Raw genomic sequence first — 24,378 nt, 5'->3', positions numbered from 1 at the left:
ACCAAGAGCCTGTTGAATGGCGCCAACATTTAACCATATTTTACCGAATAGTTCTAATATTTCATTATAATACATATCAATGAGACAAATGTCGTGACATCTTTTTGTCAAGCAGTCGGCCACAGATAAAGGAAGTGTACAAGGTTTTCCTTTACAGACTTCCTGATATCAATAGCCGGTTTGTGTTGTTTGCTCCATAATCAAACTACGTGATATTTTATACAATACTGTATCTTTAAGTGATTTTTTTTTTCAGTATAACATCGCCGGTTCGGCTTCTATTCCTTATTCAGAGTAGAGCGAAATCATTTTCCGTCTCTTGGTTCCTCACAGTATTCGCCATTGTTATCATAACGTATATGAAAATCATATATTTATATCATTTGACTCAGAAATAAATTCGTCATTAGCAGTTCTAGACGCGATACCATGTGAATACCAACCAAACGTCAATACAATGTCAAAGTTCATAAAATTTGTCTGTACTACTCCTGTTATTGGATTAGGCTGTACATATGTGTATCCGTCTGTTAGCTAAAATATTTTATTAAATTTTGCTTACATAAGAGGGATATAAGTAAGTACATAGAACATTTCACACTTAAATATTTACTGATTTACTTATAAAATTTCTTTAATTAAACAATTATTTCTGTCATTATTAAAATAACATTTAAAGTAGAGGATATTGTTAAATTTATCTCTCCCTAAACAACATCTAATAAGCTGGGTTTTAATATATTGTTGACTAACCTTAAATGTGGATCATTTTTTATATAAGGCGCGCTTTCGAGGCCATCGTACAGGGCCTTCGATATTGTGAACCCGTATTTGCAAAACTCGAGGGTGGGTGTCACGAGTTTCTCCCAAGGCAGCTTGCCCCATCGCTTATGTGCCGCCCACATACCACGAAGCTCGCCTGGCACGCCAATCGCTAAAGGACCTAATGAGCAAAAGCGATTTCTAAAAAATTTCATAAAATATGTTTTTTTACTTATACCAAATTGAAAAAAATTAATTTTTTTAATTATTAATACTGGTTAAAAATATTTTAAATATAGGTTTAAGTAAAGTAACATCACCACCCATAGACATTGGCACTATAAAAAAATTAACCACTCGCCAATGCGCTACCAACCTTGGGAATTAAGAAGTTATGTCTCTTTACATTGGCTCTCTTACCCTTCAAATCTTCACGTAATAATACTAAGTATTACTGTTTGCCGGTAAAATAAACGATAAGTAAATAGATACCATCTACCCAGAAGGGTTTCTACAAAACTCTATCACCAGGTAAAACATCAGCATCACTATATAACGTATAGTCTATTAATTTTTTTACATTTGTATATCTAATTTTATATTTCAAGTATTTTTATAAGAAATCTGTTTGGCAACAAGATAGAATAAATTAATGTAAATAAAAACAAAACCTAGTCAATTGGATGAATGAATGATTGAATTATTTGTTATTTTTTATTTGTGATATTTGAAGTTGATGAATGAACTTGTCTAATATAAGGTGAATGATTCCTAAAAAATGTCATTGATGTAAATACAGATTTAGATTTGATATTTAAAAATGTCATTCTAAGATATCACTGATCGTTAGTGAAACCGTCTACATGTTCCAACGAACCAGAATGAGTGAAAGCTCTGAGAGAAACTTTGTACGAAAGTTATGCGAATTTGTACATCCAGTTAGCATTAAGCTCGATCGAAAGTTAAATAAAAGTTTTATTGAGACTAAGATGAGGGCTTTCATTTATTAGGTTTTTTGACTTTTACTTAATTATTCAAAGCCATCGCTACTAACTTACTGATCGTAAAAATAATGAATCATTTATTTTAGCGAAACTTATTTACACCTTATAATTAATTATATACCTTAATGACTTCACTAATCAAAGATGTATCACTACACATTATAATATAGTCTCTTTCTGTCATTATTAATATGACATTCATAAGAGGAAGACAGAGCATTGTGTGCCTAAACAATCTCTGAACAAAATTACGGTATGGTACTTTTTAGCAAATCAAAAAGGTTTATTCGCCGTTGAAAATCCGAATATGAATTTTTATGTGTACAACGCAAAAGTTAGTGTAAATATTATTATCTTTATGACTTGCTACAGATCTTAAGGTAAGGCATTCAATCCGGACTGGGCCATTGAAAAATATTGGGTTCGTATACAAGAAACTCTCAGTAGCAAATCGCAGTTTTAAACTTCTCCGCCAATGTCTTTAGGCAGTGCTGACCACTCACGATTAGGCCAGACAGCCTACCTAAAAATATATACGATTTTTTTAATGAATATTTGTTTCACTCAATAATTCTCAAATGCTAAATGTGTAATTTCAATAAAGGCAATGTAAGACAAAATAAATTAATATTATTGTTTCTAGATTATTTAATTATTTAACCTACATTACGGTCATCGAACTGCATTTTAGTTGAAAACCATTGTTTCACAATGTTTTTGTTATGAGCAAAACCCTGTATGCTTAAACAATTGCTTTATACAATAGATTGTAATTCAATGATAAATAACATCACCCACATTGATTAATATTGATATTATGTGTTATCAATTTGTTGATAATTATTTTTGGTCATTTTTAATATTTTTGGACATATTCATATTTTTCTGGCAAACACTGACTGAGGAATATTGATTATTCACTAAGAAACGTTGTACAGTTTCACAATATCTTGTCTTTTGAATGTAATTAATTAGTATTATTTTTCCAATAAGCACTTTTGAATCGTCATGTTAGAGTTTATTTTTTACAGTTTAATTACATCAAATGTAAATTTTGACATGTCGATTCTACCGAGAAAAATCGGCAAGAAACTTGGTAGTTACAATTTTTAACCAGGTTACAATAAGTATGTTAATTAAATACAATTAAATTATTATTTATTCAAGTACAACTATGATTTTTTATGACATACGAATTATTTTATAAATATCTGATATTTATCAATATTTTTTTGATATGAATTTTTTTATTGTACAATGAGTTATATAGATGTGGGAATTTATTATTTATATATTTATAATAATATAAATTATATCACTCATTATATTATCCGAAGTACTAATTATATAAATATTTCCTCACGTTTTTTTTCTCGAACGATATAAATTTTAAAGACAAATTAAGCACATGAAAATTGAGTGGTGCTTGCCCGGGCTTGAACCTTCGCTTAAGGTTTACGTCGTCTAGTCAGTGGGCCATGCTGGGTCATAAAAAATAAAACATTTTAATTTGTGACGATGATTAGCGAAGCAGGCGTGTTACAGGTTCGAGGAGAAGGTTCCGGTGCTACGCGCACCTTCTCTAGTAAGCGTTGCCGAGTAAGGCCAACATAAGGCCAACATTGGTCCGCCAACCGTCGGGCAAGTGGGGCCCCCCGAAGAGACAGAGTACCGCTGTTTTTTTAGTAGGTATTCTGGCGAACTCGGCGCCGAGTCCCACGTCCTCCACATCATGTGGGGAAACACTTAAAAGTGTTTTTCCAACGAATTATAAAGGGCGTGTTACAGGTACCTACTCAAATATACATATAAATGTATATAGGTATCTATTTATTACAAATATTATAATTTAATCATTAAAATGGTTGTCACGTTTATAACGTTAGAATCGTGTGTAATCAAATCTTTTGATAATGGTTTATTGTCACGTAACTTTTTTATTTATTTCGTACGCTATCATAGGAAAAGAGTTTCTATATATATTTTATCTGTACATCTTTTACATGTATAATGTCATTGGTTTGGCTAATTATACCAAATGATAGAAACATACCTAATAAGTTAAATCGGTCTCTATTATTGTTTTGTTCTAATTACTGAGCTAAATTTAGTAAGCTATAAAAACAAAACGATAAAAATGTGTGTTAACAATAATTTACTAATAAACTCCTAGCAAGTATGGTAGGTAGGAACTAGCTTAACATTCTTTCGAGATTTGTAATTGAAAATAACATTCCATTTCAAAAGAAACAGACTCATATTTTTCGAAATGACCAAGTGTAACAATGAGTTTGTAGCACTAGGCTATAGCCGAGCCAATCCACTAAGACATTAAGCCAGTGATAAACTACTACACTAATATATATATATATATATATATATATAAACTAAACACGATGCATTCTTATTTTTTTGATTGCTAGATATCGTTCTATTTCAATGGATTGGCTTGATCAATGGCTTGAGGACAATCCACTATAGTGGATTGTATCTATTTAGACGAAGCCAATGTTTGATTGGCTTAGTGGGTATATGCTCGGCTATTGGCTTCGTGTAAATGCACATTTAGACTTCTACCTAAACATTCCAATTCGATACCATTTTTAAATTTTCTTTACTATTATGAGTTTTTATGGGTATGGTTTAGGTTGTATGAGATTTTATTTTTTTAGGTTTACATAAAAAAAAACAATTTATTCCACTATTAGGTATGATTGCTTATAACTCTTATACTGCATCAACTCTTAGCAATAAATCATTATTTAAATGTTGTTTACATAGGTAGTTTGAATTTTGATTGTTTTTACTTTTAATAGAAAAATTGAAATATCATAACTGACCTTTGCTACTTTTATCAAAGTTTCCATTGAACATATCCCGGGTAGCAGCTTCGGGGGCCTTCTCCCTCGCGATGACCGTGTACGCCTTCTCCTCCTCCTTGATGTAAACAGTCATGAAGAACCCCCCTCCAAGACCCATGCTCTGCTGGTTCAGGAGACCGTTGCAGAACATCGCCGCGATTGTGGCATCCACTGCTGAACCATTGATTGAAAGTATATGTCTGAAAATAAATTATTTCTTTATACACTACTAATACTATATGTTAAAAAGCGTAGCAGTTAATATGTAATAATATTATAAATGCAAAAGTAACTATCTGTTAGTTTGTCTGTTACGCTTTCACGGCCTAACCAGGTCCTATTATTGTAAAACTGGTTGTTTACATTCGAGGAGAATAGGTTGTTCCGCAGATCCCAAATTCCAGGTTTTACAGCGGTTTTCGACTTGCTTTCACAGTTAAGCTTCACAGATATATACATTTTAAATCTTTAACCAATGTAAAGACATTATGTCATCGTAATTTTATTTCGCTAAAATGTATATGCCATAAATAAAACAGTAACTTATAAGACGAAAAAAAATCGGTCTCAACTTACTGTTACAAAAAATATTGAAACGACAAATGATTGTTTTATTAGGAATATACGTTTTAAAATGCTTGTATTGTTATTTGATTCTGATACTTATAAGGTTACTTTAAACATGAGACTAGGTATAAGAAATAAAGAGCATTAGGTAAGGCGAGAGGATCATGTGTGTCGACGCTCACGTTGCAAGACGTGTGATACTTCAATGGAATTACATTATTTTGTTTTCTAATACATAGCTTATTTGTTAAAAAGAAAAATTATTCTACGAATTTAAATAAAGAAGCAAACAGTTATATATAGAAATAAACAGTTCGGTAATTAATTTAATTTATGTAACTGTTTTTAACATGCTTATTTTAATACTTATTAGTTGTAATACGTTTATTAAATAAATGGCTGTTGCGTGGCTTCAACCGAGTTATTGCTCCGCCGTCTTTAGTTGTAGCGTGATGTGTTATAGTTTATAATATTTCTCAATAAATAAACTATTTAGCGCAAAATGTTGTATTGAAAATGGACTGATTGATTCTGAGGTTAGCGCGTGTACACAAACAAACTCCTCGACTTTATAATATTAAGATTTTAAGTCAGTCATAGAGCCTCTAGTATATAAAAAGAATTTGACACTTAATTTTCATATATACGAGCGTTTGTTTATCAGTTAATAGTTAAACTATATTAAAAATTCGTACGACAGAACATGAACCGCTAATTATGTGACTTCCTACTTGGCATCGAAATATATTTAAATTGCATTTTAATTTTATGATCAAATGATTGGGAAGTTGAATATAATCTAATTGAAATTATTGTGGTTTTTATCAAAGTATATAAAATTTAAATAATATTATACATTTACTGTATTTTGTGTTATTATAATTTTTATCTCACTACGACATAGTGGAGAGGCCGAAGATACAGGCAATAAAAATATTAAAATGGCTTATCAACCATCAATAAAAAAAAATCGTTTTTATTTTATGACACTTGCCCTGAATATATTATTTTTGTATATTTTATACAGCAAAGGGTGGCCGCGGATAATATTTTGCCAGTAGAACTATTCCTTAATAACAAAATCGAAACTCACCGTAGAATAAGATCATAAGATGTCAGAAAGTAATAATCGACATTGGCTATAATAATTATAACATTTAAAGGATACATGTATCAAAATAGTGTGTCATCGTAAGGCGCTTTTCAATATTTCACAATAAAGATACGAAGTGAGCTCTTACAGCAATAGCACTGCTGTAAAATTTTGAATCAGAAATTATTTTTGTTATGATGATTAAAAACATTATTAAGAAATGCTAGATTTTTTTTTATCAACCCTCTTATCAAACGTAACTAATCCAAAAACCTCAATACTTCGATAGGTAATCAGCGTAACTAAAAAAAATACTGAAAAAAAATCATGTAGGTAAACAATAACATTGACGTATGTTTGCTATTTAAGTTCAGATAAACTGTAACGTGAACCATACTGTATGTTATAAATAAATCCCGTTATCTTACTGCAATACGAGTTCAGAGCATGTTTATATAAAGAAAGTTTTGTTTTGATGTATAAAGTGAATGGCAAAAAATTTATTTTGCATAATATTTTATTTGAGGCACAGAATATTTAGCTTTTTTAAATTTATTGCACAATTTATTATAATCGCCACTTAATGCTTGAAGGCATTTCTACTAGTCAACTTTTAGGCTGATCTGAAATACATGAAACCTATGTCAATTTTTTATTTTATTTAGAAAAGTCTGGGCGTGGCTACAATCGATTCATTCCCGATTTCCTCAATAAGTTGAGATAAGGTCTTTTCAAATAAACACAATAAATTATGTTAGAAACTTGACGTGTTTAAATAAAAACATTAATATTTAATTATGTGAAAATGGCACCTATTGTTAGCAATATCGGCATTGTTTGAATAGATTGTTAGGCGTTTGAAACTATTGGAATGATTAGTAGACAATTTTGCATACCTTAATTAACTATAGCAATATCTTCTAATAATATACCTATAATAATAATTAAATAATAATGTCCTCCAAACCGATTTCGAGATTAGCCAACTGCCCTGGACATGTTATAGTGCACAAATGTGTGCGCAAACACAGGTGCACTCTGTATTCCCTAACTCTCATAATCTGATGGGACGGCAATCCGACACGATCGGAAAGAGTTTAGGCGCAGGACCAACAGCTTTAGGTGCTTTCCGCGGCACGGGAGTGTACAGTCGACTCTGAACGAGGCTGACATACCTACACTTACATTTATTGAACACATACATTTTGATTGCAGTACTGCAATAGTAATTTTTTTTAATTATATAAATAATAGTCTGGTATATAACTAAAAATGGTAAAATAAGTAAATAGATTTTCGTTTTTTTTTGGAGAAGACCTTAATTTCATAATGTAAAGGCGCATCAATAAGGATATTATTAAATTATGATTTTCAGACGTCAAAACCACAAAAACGCCACTTTGTACTCTGAATTATTATAAAATAGCCATTGGCATAGTATTATACCAACAATGAGTACAGCTAAACAACGAAATGAAAATGAAAACTAAATCAGTTTTTCTTTATGCTATTACACGTCGATATCATACTCTGTGAGGAGGGATCACATACGAACATAAATACGCACATCCTTTAAAATAATAATGATCTCTGAATACGCACATACACACTAACACAAACAAACAAGAACGTGCGTGCGCAGTCTCTTGAAATGATGTTTCAAAACGTTGAAAAATGTCAAAATTTAAGCTTCGATAAATAATGTCAATGATAATAACATATTTAATCTGTTAAGTAAATAATACAAAAACAATACTAAACGGAATATTAGAATAAATCACGATTATTTTATATTAAACGAAGCAGTAGTAATTCTACATAACATTACATAATTGATATTTCATAATTATTAGCACACTGTCACATAATTTGAATATCTTTATCATCTCAACGCCTTGAACTTATTCAATTTAATATGTGAAGAATTAAGCGCAAGGCTCGTATTCCCTTCGACCGTTTTTAGCAATAATTTTGTAACTTCAGGAACACAGTAAGGATGGATCAAGTCGACAAGAATTCTAAGTTTCATATTATCTAATTGAAATTTAACCGTAAAAAACTACATTAAATCAACGTTTTATCACAATATATTTACCTTTTAAATATATCTTATTATAAACTTACGTAGAAGCTAATATTATGTCAAATAACATATAAATTGCTAAGAAATGTTAGAAAGACGGGATCTAGAAAAGAGATAGATGGACAGTGTGAGCGATGTCTTTTGACTGTGAGCGTTGGTGACGGCTTACCATCAGGTGACCCATATGCTCTTCCGCTTGCCTATTCCATGAAAAAAAATCAAGTCGATGTAACAATAATATCAAACAGGGTTTGTAAGTTTTTAAAGTTATTTTTTTAAAAATGAGGGTATATGGATAATTTAAATTTAATGTTAAAATGTGATCATCTGCGTTCAGTAGGTATAATTATGAAGACGCGGGTGCTACAACTTACAAGTAGCAGAATAAGTATTAAATAAAACAATATTTTACTACTTCGTTTCTACCTTCCAATATAAGTGAAAATCCAATTAGAAATATTCAAAATAAATATACTGAACTTTTTGTATCGAGTTATAAAAAATAAAAAAATTGATTATATTATAAGAATCTGCATTTATATGAAGTGTTCGTATATTAAAATACCAGTCAAACAAGTTCGCTATTGTTTACCAAATAAATGTTAAAACGCAATAATAACTCGACGAGCCGGTTGGCGTGGTTGATAGATACCTGGCTTTCACGCCGAAGGTTGTGGGTTCGATTCCCACCCAGGACAGACATTTGTGTGCATGAACATGTCTGTTTGTCCTGTGTCTGGGTGTAATTATCTATATAAGTATGTATTTACAAAAGAAAAGTAGTATATCAGTTGTCTGGATTTCATAGCACAAGCTCTGGTTAGTTTGAGATCAGGTGGCCGTGTGTGAATAATGTTCTAGCATATTATTACAATATAACTGAGCGATAATTCGGAATGTAAACAACTAGCCTAAAATTTATGACGTTCTTTAATTTTTTGACACGCGGTTCATTGTCCGATTCAAGTAAATAAAAGTGAGAAGTAACTGTAATAAAATCATCATTAACAAACGAGGATTATTTGATTTTAGACTAATAATTAAATAATAACTTACTACCTACAAGCAATATTATCAAAAAATAATAATAATAGGTGAATATATTAAAAGGACAACATAATATATTATGCATTAATTCGCTTTAAATTATATACCAATTCTTGTATATAAGAATAAACTGGAAATTGTGTCAAGATAACTAGTACGCAGCTGTTAGTCTATAAACAGTATAGAAATATTTATTTTTTAAAACGCAAAAGAACTGGTACATAGAATAGATAATATTGAACAAGGTCATGTGAGACAGTCGAGTCGCTCAAGGTTCTTTTTGTATATAAACAATTTAATATACAGACCAAAGTGCCAATCGCGCGTAGGTGCCAAGAAAGCCAACAACCTCGTAACAATCTTTCCGCTTTGTAAACAAATATTAAATGAAAAAAACCGGTTCTTTAAATTATTTTATTTACCTTAAATTATTACAGTCACATGCGTACCACGAAATGATACAATAACGTAATCTATCTAGAAATTAATAACACAGAGATTTTGGGCTTTACAACAAGCCCAGTAGAGATGAGATCAGTCATTGGAACGGTGTTGTTCAAAATAGATTCACCCCAGCGTTGACCGGTGTGGCTATGAAGCACGTCGGCTCCGCCAGCGTAATCTTCCACTATAGTGTGCATAATAAAAGCTCTGCGTCAGCAGAAACCATCTCGGCTGTTCCACTGATCTCAACGACGAGCGACCCGTGCTTTCTTCGGGTATCCGCCATAATGTCCTCCGTTCGCTTGGCATTAAATCGACGTTCCATTTGCAAGCCATAGTCGTCCGTTATTTAGAAAATCATTTAATGTTTATTTGCTGCTTTTTTATTGTTCTCTGTGTTGATCAACTTCGTAACGATTTTTCTCGAATGTCCAGAAGGATCGAAGTGGTTAGTGTGCTCGCTTACTTCCTTCTTGGTGCGCTGCTTGCCACTGTGTCCGGAGAAAATGTGCTTATCGTGGTCGAAGTTGTAATAATCGTATTCATCAAAGAAAGCTTCAGACATATTTATGACTAGTTTTAATTCACAAAGAAAAACACTTATTAATTGCAGTGACCGTGTCACAAGAGATTTGTTTTATTAATGTACGTCGATGCGGGTGGAGCACCGCTTTTATAGGCCGAGGCAGACACGTCAGTGACCGCATGCGCGTCGATAAAATTCTCGATACGTGATTGGTTAGAAGAACAGCAGCGACCCGATTATGAAGGATGTTTCTTGTTCAAGTGTGTGAGTAAGCCGGTTTGGGCTGCCATAACAAAATGGTATAACAATCTTATACGCATTAAAATAATTATTTTATCAATTTTGTTTTGTTATTTATTATAATGACAATTTGATTTCCGTTTCCAAATAAGATATTGTTATACGATGTAGCTCTTACAATGATTACAGTGTCCGCAAAAAAAAACGGCGGTTGTGTATTTTTTAAAGGTCAAATTTTGTTATATTATTGAAAAGGTCAAATATTATTATTATATGATAAGAATTAGAACACTATTATCAAACTTAAATTACGTAGGTAGTACAGGAATTCATTAATTATATAAATTAGTCTGTGTCAGGTGGCTTATAATATTTTTAATATAAAATATGTAATATGGTCATTAACTATGTCATTTTTATTTGTAATATATATATTTTTTACGAATTGACTGTTGCTGTTGGCCCAAATGGCCTCGACAGCGTCACCGGGCGAGGGGCGAGTCCTTAAGATACCCAGCCGGATGTTGGGCGCCCATTTTGAGGGCTCAGAATACGCGTGTCCTAAGGGTGCCTACTGTGAGACCGATTTGTAATATTATGAATATCGATTTGTTTACCAACTAAGTGGTAGAAACTTCATGTGTGGGCAACATTATATGAAGTACAGAAGCAACTAAATTGTAAGTGTTCTATGGTACTTGGTAAACAGTACCTAAATAAAAACTGAATGATGTAATGTTTTATCCGTTGATATCAATTAAAATATCTTTTTGTAGTCTGGCCGTGCATATTATTTAAAATTTGCATGTATTAAGGCTAAGAAGATGCAAAATATAAGAACGCCATCTATCCGTGAATAGCATTTCTAACTAAACTGAGTCGCTATTTGCAAGTGTAGTAAATATAGACTTTATAAGTTAAAATTTAAAATAAAAATGTTTATTTAATACAAATGTTTTAAAGCTATCTCCATAGTAACCATTGAATGTTAAAAATATTGATAGTATCCCATTTCAATTTAATACGCACAAAGGAAAGTAAGTGAGACTTAGAAATATGTACATATTAGCCGTAAAAATTTTAATGATATACGAAATAAAATTAGAATTATACGCAAATACAAGTTTTTTACAATTTTGAAATTTTGTTAAGTTAATTAATATAAATTAATTAGTATAAATGGGCCGAGATGGCAAAGTGGTTAGAACGCGTGAATCTTAACCAATGATTCAAACCCGGGCAAGCACCTTTGAAGTTTTCATGTGCTTAATTTGTGTTTATAATTCATCTTGTGCTTGACGGTGAAGGAAAACAATGTGAGGAAAACTGCATGTGTCAAATTTCACTAAAATTCTGCCACGTGTATTCCACTAACCCGCATTGGAGCAGCGTGGTGGAATAAGCTCCATTCCTTCTCCTCAAAAAAGACGAAGAGGCCTTAGCCCAGCAGTGGGACATTCACAGGCTGTCACACATATATCACATTCACACACATTCTAATATATATAAAAATTGGGTTCTGTAACAAGCTTTCTTTTAAGTTTATCAAAATTTAATCTATCTTCCCCTTACCATTGAATATTATATTTATTCATCTAATTAACAATAATATGTAAAAAGAATATAGTGTGTTAAGTGTGGTGTATTTATTAAATATATTGGAATGTTAATTTTGATAGTATGCACGAATGATCAAATCTGTAAATAAAAAAAGACACAAACATTTGTAATGCATCATTGTACTTTAGAAAAATCTATTTTTATAACCAGGTAAGGAGTTCATTCATTTTAAAGATAAAACCAAAGTATGTAATAAATTGCATCAAACGATAGCATCTGTAATACGGATCAGAGAGTATTGTTAAGCTGTAAGCAAAATAAAAGTTTCTAGTGACCAGTTTATTAAAAACAAGTTCATTTAAAACTTTTTTTGCTATAGTCTATTTAGTCTTTCAGTTTTTTCATTATAATTATTTAATACGTTCTAAAATATGCTCAATCTTTATCTATATTGGACTATTATCTACATATATTCCCCTTGCCTTTAATATTACTATATATGTAATAATTATTCAAAAAAGGCTAGGAAAAAATATGTAATATATTACTTGCGGTATGCGACTTAAAGATGGATTTGACAAACAGTTAGTTATTTATTATTTGTTTATTTTAGTTAGTTACATTCATTTTTACGTTCTTATTTATATAGTGTATAAAGTGTATTTTTGTTTTGTTTACTTATGACCTTTTGTAAATAGATAGATATAACAGATATTAATGTAACAGTCAACTGAATGGGTTTGGTTATGATCCTCGACTAATATGTTGAAAATTAAGTTTTAATTGGCGGTAGGGCTTTGTGCAAGCTCGTTTGGGTAGGTAACTCCATACATTCTCTTGTTGCGGTTTGAAGTCTGAGTGAGCTAGTGTAATAACAGGTGCAGGCTACATGTTAACTTCTTAGTTCCAAAGATTGGTGCCACATTGGCGATAAAAGAATGGCAATTATTTCTTACAGCGCCATGTCTGCTTACCATCAGGTGGTCAATTTGTCAGTCCACCTTCTAAATATAAAAAAAAGGATATTTTTGAAACATTTGAAATCACGATTCAGGTAATATATGAAAATTTGAAGATGTATCAGTTTGTTCAAACGAGTAGTAGTACAGTAGTATGAGTAGGTATAAAATAAGATTTCTTTATTTTGACTTAGTGTATTCAATTTCTTCCCGGTTCGTTTTCATTAGTACTACCGTAACCGTAACAGCCTGTGAATGTCCCACTGCTGGGCTAAAGGCCTCCTCTCCTCTTTTTGAGGAGAAGGTTAGATAATAGCGCTACCATTAGTACTAATGGTACTAAATAATACTGACGGTTTTTTTTGAGTATGGGTCTTCAAAATTTGTATTCAGGGCATAAATATAGCGTAGTGATGCAGTAACTAATTGGTTTTATCCAAATGTGGCTTAGAGTATACTGTTTATTCCTTTATACATTGTGTTATTTGATTTTTGTTATTCTAGCTTATTGACGTACCTGCCTATTTCGGAGCAATGCGGTGCATCTGTGCAAACCGCTGCCTTCTTGAACACATGGAGCCATGACGGTGACGGTGGCAGGGGGTTTATTGGATCCGGAGGCGCTGACAATTTCCTCGCATTATAATCAGCTTTACCAATAAGGTAACCACTCAACGCTGATACCAGAACTAAAATTATTAGTGCTGATATTATGATCTTCGTTTTCAACTTGTAAGGCCTGAAACAAGAATATTATTAAGCCTTTGTGGACCAAGGTTAGAGACCATTTGCAATTTAGTGTCATAGCGCCATCTCGTGTGCAATAGTAAGAAACAGATGACTCCTAGGAAAACGTTTTACAATTTCTAGAAACTTCTCTCGCTTAGCATTCATAAATATTTTTTATTGTGATTCGTTATTTTTTTCTGATCGTTATTACAAGCAATTAGCCATACATTATTTATGTATGTAATTGTATCTAGTTAATTCGTTGTACATGGCGATTGTATAATTATACATTAACGTGATGATATTTTTATAACACCAATGTTAATTGCTATTCACGTATGTTTAGTTAGGTCATGGATGGCATTAGTCCATATTTTCATTTGTTTTTTTTTTCAAACTATTAATAAATATTTTAAAAATATAGTACAAATAGAGGTATTTTTTAAAAATATCTTAGTGTAATTTTAAATAGGAAACACTAGCTTTGCTTTTGTCATTCTTATGCAACTACACAGTTAATTTTATTTTATAATACGTAACTTTTTTATTTCTGTGCTAGCCAATTTTAAAGGCTTAAAAGTTTATGGATAATTATAATATTATTGTCTGATAGGTATCGAAATAATGTTAAGTAATATATAGCCTTATTAATTGAAACCCTATTAATTTTTTTTATAGAATAGGAAGGCGGACGAGCGTATGGGCCACCTGATGGTAATTGGTCACCATGCCCTTAGACATTGGCATTGTCAGAAATGTCAACCATCGCTTACATATCTAATGCGCCACCAACCTTGGGAATCAAGATTTTATGTCCCTTGTGCCTGTAATTACACTGGCTCACTGACTCACTCACCCTTCAAACCGGAACACACCAATATCAAGTATTGCTGTTTTGCGGTAGAATATCTGATGAGTGGGTGGTACCTACCCAGACGAGCTTGCACAAAGCCCTACCAGTAAAGTAATTAGTCTTAGTCAAAGATTTTTATATACATATTATGTAATGTCGTTGATCTCGAGATATTTCTAAACATATCATAGGTTTTGATAATATTGTGAAAATGTATTTATCCAGAAAAACTGTGACGCAGTTACTCACTTTTCAGGGAAATCATCGTCATAATTAAAATTGCCTTGTAAAATAGCGAATCTGTTGATTGGTGACACTAATCGAATAGTGTCCATAGGAATATCCTCCACATGAGTACTTATAAAGTTTCGTCGGTGCAGTCCACTTCGTATTGATTGCTCCATGTTTTTATTTTTATCACTGCACGTTCTGACAGTTCGTTTGAACACAATAACAACATAACCTAAAAACGTGATCTTCAGAGGAAATCCGTTTAACTGTATCTTTTTATTTTTTTATGTTGAGCAAACGTTAATATATCACTTTGTAATTTAAGATCTGCCTGTTACAAATACGTAAGTGCAGGCTTAATGCAGTGAACTTGTTTGCGAGTGCGGGAAAATCGATACGAAAAACAGCTGTTCATGCCGGTTCCTTGTGAAGCTGGCGCTTCCTAATACTTCTACATTTTCGATAGATGGCGCTCTTCGTATTTATGAGAATAAGAAATTAAGATTAAGGCAACATGTAATTACCTACCTACCTGTTTAAATATACTTTAAAGACATGTCAGAGTAAAAAATATTACTTAATAGGTAAGTAGTAGTTTTTGCTCAATAAAAATTATTAGGAGCACATATATATATATATATATATATATATATATATATATATATATATATATATATATATATATATATATACATATATATATATATTCTTAGAAACCAGATCAGAAGGGATTTTTTTAAAAACAAAATTACAGAAAACTAGATAATAAATTTAATTAATTTTACAAAATCACAAACTATTCGACAATTTTTACTAATGAATTTATGTAACAACAATTCTCCTAATTTATTTCAAAACTAATCCTAGCAACACGACACTAACAAACTTAATCGCAATGGATTACAAAAATAACACAGTATGACACCAATCGACCGAACACACGATAGCAAAAAGAGACCTGTATAACGTCCACCCTCCTTTAAATACACTTCCTCCCACTACTACCCTCCTATATTCCTACACGGCCTTTCCTGACAGAAGACCGTCCCCGGGCTTCTTTATTTTCAACTGTCACGATCCGTTTCCACGATTGGGACGGAGAGCAGGGGATTTTCTTCGTTCACAGTGGAGGCAGCTAGTTCTGAGAATCTCTGTATTCCTGAGGCTCCTTGTTGCGGCTCGATCTCTTCCACAGGCTGTACAACACCGGGACGCAGGTCGACACCGGCAATTAATTCCTCTTCTTCAGTATCTGCGTCATCAAAGAAAGCAGCACAAACATCAGGGGTCCATTCTCCACGCCACGGAACAATATATTCCGCAGCCACTTGAGTCGACTTGCCATACGAGCCAGCCAGTAGCTGCAGCTCATAGCGACCGTGTGGAAGTATCTTCACCACCCGGTAAGGTCCTCGCATACACGAGTCTAACTTCCCGGTTGACTGCGCCTGCTTACGAACAAATACTAAGGAGTGTAGTTCAAAGGTTTGAGTTGGCTTACGTCTCCTGTTAACGTAGGCGTCCTGACGGGCTTGATTGTCACATATATGTTCAAACGCTCTCTGTCGACTCATCTCACGAATGGCTTCCCGATTACCACTGGAACCTTCAAGAGCTACATCCCGTATCAAGCTGCGTATGAGCGGTGTAGCCGCTTCGACGCCTATGAGCAAGTTCAAGGCAGAGTATCGCGTCGTCTTGTGTTTTGTTATGTTGAGAGTCAGTTGTAACTTCCACATAACCGCAGGCCACTTCTGCTGTCGGTGGTTGCACTCAATACGGACCATATTGAGTACGGTACGGCAATATCGTTCAACCTTGAAATCACTCGATCTCAGCACACACTATTCCTAATCTTAACTATTTTCTCTAACAAATATACTTAACAACAATACGACACGATATTTAAAGTAATCCAGCGAAACAACTAATGAAGAAAATTATAAATTTGTTTTTTAAAGAGAAAAAAAATTACAACTTCAAATGAGGGTAATTCAAAAAAAAAAAAAAATAATAAAAGCAAAAAGAAAAAAAAATATTATGAGCTAGGCCAAGCCGTAGTGGGCTGAATAAGTTAGTATCCCATTTCTGATCTTAGAAACCAGATCAGAAGGGATTTTTTTTTAAAAACAAAATTACAGAAAACTAGATAATAAATTTAATCAATTTTACAAAATCACAAACTATTCGACAATTTTTACTAATGAATTTATGTAACAACAATTCTCCTAATTTAATTCAAAACTAACCCTAGCAACACGACACTAACAAACTTAATCGCAATGGATTACAAAAATAACACAGTATGACACCAATCGACCGAACACACGATAGCAAAAAGAGACCTGTCTACCGTCCACCCTCCTTTAAATACACTTCCTCCCACTACTACCCTATATTCCTATATTCCTACAATATATATATATATATATATGTACACATACACATACATATATAATATACTATGAATTATGGAAATATTTGATATTTTTTAGAATGACACTGTACTTTTATTATTTATTTATTGACATGGTTATACTTATAATAATTTTTCTACTAGGTAATTAATATGTAAGAAAATTACTACGAACTATTAAAATTGTGACCTTCATGTTTAAAATCCTTATTATATACTTACATACTAATATTCCACTTAAATAATTAAGACTTTAACTCAGGTCAGGTATATTGAATAAGATATAATTGAATTGAATATTATTCGTAGATTTTAATTATTTTTAATGTAAAAAAATCATAGAGTTAATATTTTATCATAACAGACCATAGATTAATAAAATTGTAGCGTTTTATCGGACAATTCTAGATAGCAAAAAGTTCGATTTCCTGTCCAAAGACGTTCACCTCTAACTTGTTCGTGCCTTGATTTTAGAATTTTAATTGTTTTATGTCAACATTTTATACTTATGTACATGATACGTACCATATATTTATAAAAAAAATTTCACATACTTTATTCTGTTAAAACTTGATAGGAAATACTTCATTAACGAAATATGTAATATATATTATGCAATCTATAATTATATAATCCTGAAATTGCATCAAGGTTTTGTTGGCAAATATACATATATATATATATATATATATATGCATTTCCGCACTCTCATTAGACAAGAGAGAGCTCGGACGCAGGACGAAGGACGTGTTTTTCTTGGCTTGGGAAAGTAAAGATTTTACAAACTTCAATATACAATAAAAATTATTTCATTATTGAATTGAAAAGATTTACGGAAAAGTTTTTGTGTGAATAAATAACAAAGATCCACCCATCCTCATAAACATTCGCGTTCATTAGGATATATATCTATACTATTATTATAAAGAGGTAAAGTTTGAGTAAACCGATTTTGAAAATTCTTTTACCAATAGAAAGCTACACTATTTGTGAGTGTCATAGGCTATATATTAACCCGAAAAATTGCAAAGTAAGTCGGAGAAAAAAAGGTCGAACGAAAACGTTTCTTACGAACGTTGAGGATGAGAGACATATGATTAAATTCGTGAGAAAAGTTGTAGAATTTTATAATGTCTACAATAAAATTCAACGACAGAATATGTCTAACTTTTATATTTAAGTCACAAAAAGAAGTTTTTAAATTAAAAAAATATTATATAATTTAAATCGTTAGGTATTGTTGATCATATTATCAACAATTATGAATTCTTATCAAAATAAGTAAACTTATCGTCTCAAGTGTTTAAAAAAAGACTTTTCCCTTTTACTGCATATAATTTCGACAAATAGTTAAAGATATCTCTTTATAATAAAGATATGTCGTATTATCATACGACATAGGTATGGCACCGAGACCGTATCGTATTCTCTTGAATGATATTTCTTTCTTGAACGGTTTTTTTCATATACAACACGTCAATTTATTTATAAATAAATTGCTTTGTCACCAAGGAAATTTTATCCAAATAAAATTTGTTTTTACAGTATGTTATTTGGTTGCATAGTTTAAGAGATAATTTAAAATAGCACACGCGAGACAATTTTATTGTTGACAAATTTATGTTCGGCAAACGCGACTTTTACCAGTCAGGAAATAAATCACTCAATACTAACCGAACTACAATCATAATTTCATCACAAGTAAAAATGTCCAACGAAGTAAGCAGGGTCAGCTAGTATATATATATTTCATATTACATGAGCATCCCACGTACTCACATATGGCCTCTGGCTCCATAAACAATTACTTCCTTCCTCCTGTTTATTAATTAATTATGAATATCCTAAAACTAAGTCCATTTCACTGTCTGCATCTTTCCAATATCTTTTTAGCCAGTTAGGCAATCAATCAATCAATCAACAGCCAATCGTTGTCCACTGCTGAACATAGGCCTCTCCCAAGGTGCGCCAAAGCTCCCTGTCCTCCGCCTTCCGCATCCAGTTGGTGCCCGCCTTCTTAAGGTCGTCGGTCCACCTGGCTGGAGGGCGCCCTACGCTGCGCTTGCCGATTCGCGGTCTCCACTCTAGGACTCGTCTGCTCCAACGGCCATCGGTCCTACGACATACGTGACCAGCCCACTGCCACTTCAGCCTGCTAATTTTGCAAGCTATGTCGGTGACTCCGGTTCTTTTCCGGATAATCTCATTTCTGATCTTATCCTTCAAAGATACTCCGAGCATAGCTCGCTCCATAGCACGCTGAGCGACTTTGAATTTGTGGACTAGTCCCGCAGTTAGTGTCCACGTTTCGGCACCGTATGTCATGGCAGGTAAGACGCATTGGTTGAAGACTTTCGTCTTGAATGAAGACGAAAGACGAAAGTTAGGCAATAGAGCCATAGAAATAGATACACATGAACTTAGCCTATTCCAACCAAAAAATTCCACACAGACACATACGAACAACTCTATTAATGAATTGACGCAATACCATTAGTCAAAATCTTAGATAATCTATTATATTCATTATGGATTTACGAAAAAATGGCGCCTTCAATGTCAGAGAAGTTCGTATCAGAAGTTTGGAACTAAAATTAAAGTGGATAGAAGTTGTGACGGAGAAAAGTTTTGTATTATATCAAAAACTATTTGCATAACATAAAAGAGCTATTAGCAAATCGCATGGAATATGTAAATGTAGGGTTTGTTTGTATATACCTACTCCTTCATCGATTGGAATACAATTAAGTAAATATATAAATATATCATTTAAAACAAAATATTCGTCTCAGTGTGTGTAGATCAAATCTTGCAACTAAATTTTGATCCATAACAAAACCAATTCAGTTGCAAATTTGCACACACATTTGATATTCATGACACCACAACCTTGTGAGCATTACATATATGTATATATACAGTACACGTATTCATTAAAAAAGCTTATTATCGAATGTATTTGTTTTTGACATATTATTTTTTATTTTTAGAGTAAACACGCCAATTTAAAACATGTTAGTTATCACGAACACGTTATTTTAACTGAAGATGAAGATTTTAACTAACAAACGTTCGAATCCGGTCAAGAATTATGGAATTTTCATGTGCTTAATTTGTGCTTAATCATCTCGTGCTGGGCGGTCAATGAAACTTGCGTTTCGGATGAAATATTGATAACACATTAAAGCAACGTGCTTCTTTTCCATAACAGAAGAAAAGACCTTAGCTCAGCAGTAGAACATTTACAAGATATTACTTTACCTTTACTTTTATGTGTAGTTAAAAAGAATATACCTGTTTCTGTTCCTTTCTTCACCTTCAGGCTCAATTTAATGAAGTGCTTTTTATGATCTTGCTTCTAAGCTGACAAGTAAAGTTCACCGGTATTTCTTGTAAGAAACTGAATAAAGGAATAGAAAAAAAATCTCTAATGGCCTTTGTGTTGACAGTAAACTATGTGGGCAGATAAAAACTCACCAAGGTATTTCTCATCTGTCAAATCGAGTTACTTCATATGAGAAAAACAACGTTAAAGAGGAGTAGAAATGTTCACATTATCCTATACTTAAGTAGTTTTTAGAGGAGAAATTATATTTTTTAACGAATAAAAAACAAGTTATCTTTTAAAATTATAATCTTTGTGGCTATACTTCTTTCTTAACTTTATTTTTATCATATCTTTATACTAATCTTCCATCTTTACAATCAATGGGTACCAAGTCATTCCTGACACAGTCAATCCATTTTTTTGTGCTTTCTACTACCTCATATCTATCTGCATTTATATCGAACCCTTTTCTTGTAATATGTCACTGCCCAATTAAATTAACTACTTAAGCAGTATACATTAATATGTATTTAGGATTACTGTTTCAAAAACCGCTCGCGAATGATTCCATAATAGAAATAATGGCTTCCTACTCTATGTTAGCCATGGCTGTCAATCTCAAGGACAAAAATGCCCACAAAAACATGTATATTAAGGGGTGTCAATACTTTTTCTGATAATTATAGTATTTTTGTAGAGGAAGCCATATAAAATATAATACTCTCCAAGAATATATTGTGTTTTAAGGGAAACTAAAAAACAGGTCCATAAAAAATGTTACAAGATGCAAGAAGTACAAGAAAATATATTTTTTATAAACATTTTTTTTTTTTTTACTAATAAAAATAAGATTGGCCCAAACAATCACCCCAGTGCGGGATCATGAGATGCCCGTATCTCATGGTCGCGGCGCTGGTGCGCATACTTGCCCACTGCGCTCGGTTACCCCGAACGACCACAATGTATTTAGTCTATAGTTTATCAAATTCATGATTTAAATAATTGTAGCTCATTTTATATTAAAAAAGTATATAAATATATATTGGCTCAGTTTCTCTCTTTTCGCCATTTCAAATTCATTTATTTGAAAATACGTGTTCCGTAAATGCCGAAGTAACGAGAATAGAGAGCAAAAATGAAATAATCTTATATACATTAGGATTTATTTTTTATTAAATTTTCTGATAAAAAAAACTGAAATATATACTATATATTGTAATACGGTATGCAACCCTAGATGCTCTCTCTATTTCGGTGGCATTTCTATCTTGTCATCCCTATAACTTTATCCCTATAACTTTTGAGCCAGGAAAATTGATAAAAAAAACAATTACTATTATTGGGCCGAACCAGGATTTCAAACCCATCAGGAATCTTACAAATTGGCCACTAGTCTTACAGTCTCCTCGTACACTATTATAACATAAGAAAAATTATGCAATAATAATTTCAGGTACTGCAATTATTATGATAATAATCTATTCATATATAACATTATAGTTTTTCCGGTTTAGGTCAATTGAAGGTAGAACCTTCAAGTATAATGAGCAAAAAAAATAAACATATATATTAACAGAAACAAATTATACGGCGTTCGTTGACAAGGTTTCCAAACACCATTCAAATTCAATAATAAGAACAATATTTAATCAATAAAGTACTTATGATAATAAGAAAATAGATTAGAATTAATCAAAATACACGATTGTATTTATAAGAAACCCTTGATTGATAAATACTATATAAACATTTAACAATAATTCAAATTAATAATAAAACATAAAAAATGGCGAAGACATTAAAAATTATGACCGGACAAGACAGCTAGTTAGATTTAATAGTAATAACTCATTTATTATTGTAATAATGAGTAAAATTGAAAAACACTGGATTTTTTATTTTAAGCGGAATACCGCTAACACATTTTTATTAAATAAATATTATCTGAAAAACTCATTACGTGACGAAAAATAATTTTATGTTTTTGAAAAGTTGGTGACGTGAGTAGTAATTGTTATCCTATAAGTAATTAATTATATTATTACCTTAAGTAGCTTGTTAACATATTCTTTTTGATAACGCTCTCATCATGATTAATGATAATATCTCATTAAAAATATATTTCGTTAATAAATTTTCAAGTAGAATTAACTCTTATTAACATTTCAACAATTCATCTTGAGATATTTTTAATCCTTAATAAAATACGAGAAGTTTCAGTAAGAAAATGCTGTACTTTAAATGTCTCTTGGAACGATCCAGATTCACATTACAAAAGAAACCCACCTATTGCGATCCGAGTCCGGTAGCCTGATTAAGACGTGCCGGTTTTTCCGTTTGACGCAGCCATTCCGGTCCGGTTTCTTTAAAGAACTCTCACGTAATAATTCTCGATCAGTTCGATCACACATCACTACTATCACAGAGCACGACACGTCTTCTATAGGAAGCAAGGCTTACAGCGGAATGAGTAAGCCGCATAAAGCCGTCCACGAATATGTTCAAGTGACCTCGCACGTCATAGCAAAAGGCTTGTTCATAATTCAATGCTTAAAAAATATTATTCAATAAAAATCATTTAGTTTGCAACGAATAATCAAGTTTTTATAAATTACAGTTTAGAGACAAAGATATTAGTTATAAGCTACACATATTAATTTTTATATAAATTTTATCAATTGTCGAATTTTGATCTACACTAGTATCAAGCTGGAGAGTTTGTATGTTTGAACACCCTTATCTCCGATACTAACAGTACGATTTGAAAAATTATTTTTGCGTTAGATAGTCCGTTTATTGCGGAAGATTGTGGGGTAAATAACTTCACGCAAAGGCGTGATCGGAGAAGCTATTCAGGTGAGACGTTGATGCGATGGGGCGGGTGCGGTTTCTATGTTTCTTGGTATATTATATAAAGTTGAAGACGTGTTTTGTCATGTTGGTTTTTTTCTGTGTATGAAATACTTATGTGTAATACAAATTTAATGCAGTAAAACCGCAGGCCGACACTTGTTGTTAAATAAAGTAAAAATGAATTAATTTAATTAAAGCAATGTGGTGTATAACACAAGTAGGTAGGTATTAAAATATGCTATGTGTGGTCATGGATGTACGCGTAGACGATTGAGACGAATTAATTAGGTGACGGTTGATAAAAGTAATTGTGATTCCAATCGCGTCATAGCGTTTACATTTCCCACTGAGACAGATTCTTGGTATAAAACAATTTATATGGAACGGAAAATGACAGATTTTGCACTATTTCATAAAACGTGTTAAGTAGGTACTTAAGACCTTTTACATAGGTACGGTCACAAAAAAATAACAATTCGTTTCTCGATAGTGTGTACTGAAAAAAAACATCTTTTGCAATGTTACGGTGACTTGCGTTTAATAAAATTATAGTTTTGCTGGGAAACTAATTATGTCATGAGGAAATTACGTGTTATTTTAATATTAGAATCCTGGAAAAAACACTTGAATTGATTATTGATTATTTCATATAATATAAATTATTCAATTACTTTTATCTTATTTAAATTCCCGGAATTACATATTTTGTTGGTTTAGGAAATATTGGTGCCAAAAAAAGTTTTCTCAAATTATTATAATTAGTAATCTGAATTCACAGAGACATTTTCATGAAACTCGCTGTTTTTTTTTTTTTGAACAGCA

At 32.1% G+C, this 24,378-nt stretch overlaps 4 protein-coding genes across 11 annotated transcripts in view; 1 reads left to right on the top strand and 3 right to left on the bottom strand.

The window, feature by feature from the left end:
* Positions 1-24,378, top strand: part of LOC126773636 (sec1 family domain-containing protein 2-like) — a 157,841-nt gene that overhangs the window by 22,582 nt on the left and 110,881 nt on the right. The window lies entirely within an intron of this gene.
* LOC126773637 (glutathione hydrolase 1 proenzyme-like) overlaps positions 1-24,378 on the bottom strand; it is a 57,434-nt gene that overhangs the window by 11,471 nt on the left and 21,585 nt on the right. For 4 of the 7 annotated variants that reach the window (XM_050494632.1, XM_050494630.1, XM_050494629.1 and 1 more), the window contains 3 exons: positions 13,664-13,885; positions 4,607-4,827; positions 754-943 (listed from right to left, as the gene is read on the bottom strand). In XM_050494632.1, coding sequence (XP_050350589.1) covers positions 754-943; positions 4,607-4,827; positions 13,664-13,885 — 633 coding nt within the window. Of the gene's footprint in view, positions 1-753; positions 944-4,606; positions 4,828-5,203; positions 5,263-13,663; positions 13,886-14,977; positions 15,342-22,989; positions 23,154-24,378 lie in introns of those variants that run through there. The other 3 variants (XM_050494628.1, XM_050494626.1, XM_050494633.1) reach the window with 3 other exon arrangements.
* LOC126773658 (nuclear protein 1) lies at positions 9,818-10,525 on the bottom strand. Its single transcript, XM_050494668.1, has one exon. The coding sequence runs from the start codon at positions 10,424-10,426 to the stop codon at positions 10,223-10,225; it is 204 nt and encodes a 67-aa protein (XP_050350625.1). The 5' UTR covers positions 10,427-10,525; the 3' UTR covers positions 9,818-10,222.
* Positions 15,838-16,873, bottom strand: LOC126773651 (uncharacterized). The gene has a single exon (XM_050494659.1). The coding sequence runs from the start codon at positions 16,744-16,746 to the stop codon at positions 16,024-16,026; it is 723 nt and encodes a 240-aa protein (XP_050350616.1). The 5' UTR covers positions 16,747-16,873; the 3' UTR covers positions 15,838-16,023.

The sequence above is a fragment of the Nymphalis io genome, chromosome 15 (genome assembly GCF_905147045.1).
Source record: "Nymphalis io chromosome 15, ilAglIoxx1.1, whole genome shotgun sequence".
Taxonomy (NCBI): domain Eukaryota; kingdom Metazoa; phylum Arthropoda; class Insecta; order Lepidoptera; family Nymphalidae; genus Nymphalis; species Nymphalis io.
This window is presented reverse-complemented; position numbering and strand designations above follow the sequence as displayed.

Excerpts from the sequence above, each read along its gene's own strand:
- LOC126773658 (XM_050494668.1), bottom strand. The coding sequence starts at position 10,426 with ATGTCTGAAGCTTTCTTTGATGAATACGATTATTACAACTTCGACCAC.
- LOC126773651 (XM_050494659.1), bottom strand. The coding sequence starts at position 16,746 with ATGGTCCGTATTGAGTGCAACCACCGACAGCAGAAGTGGCCTGCGGTT.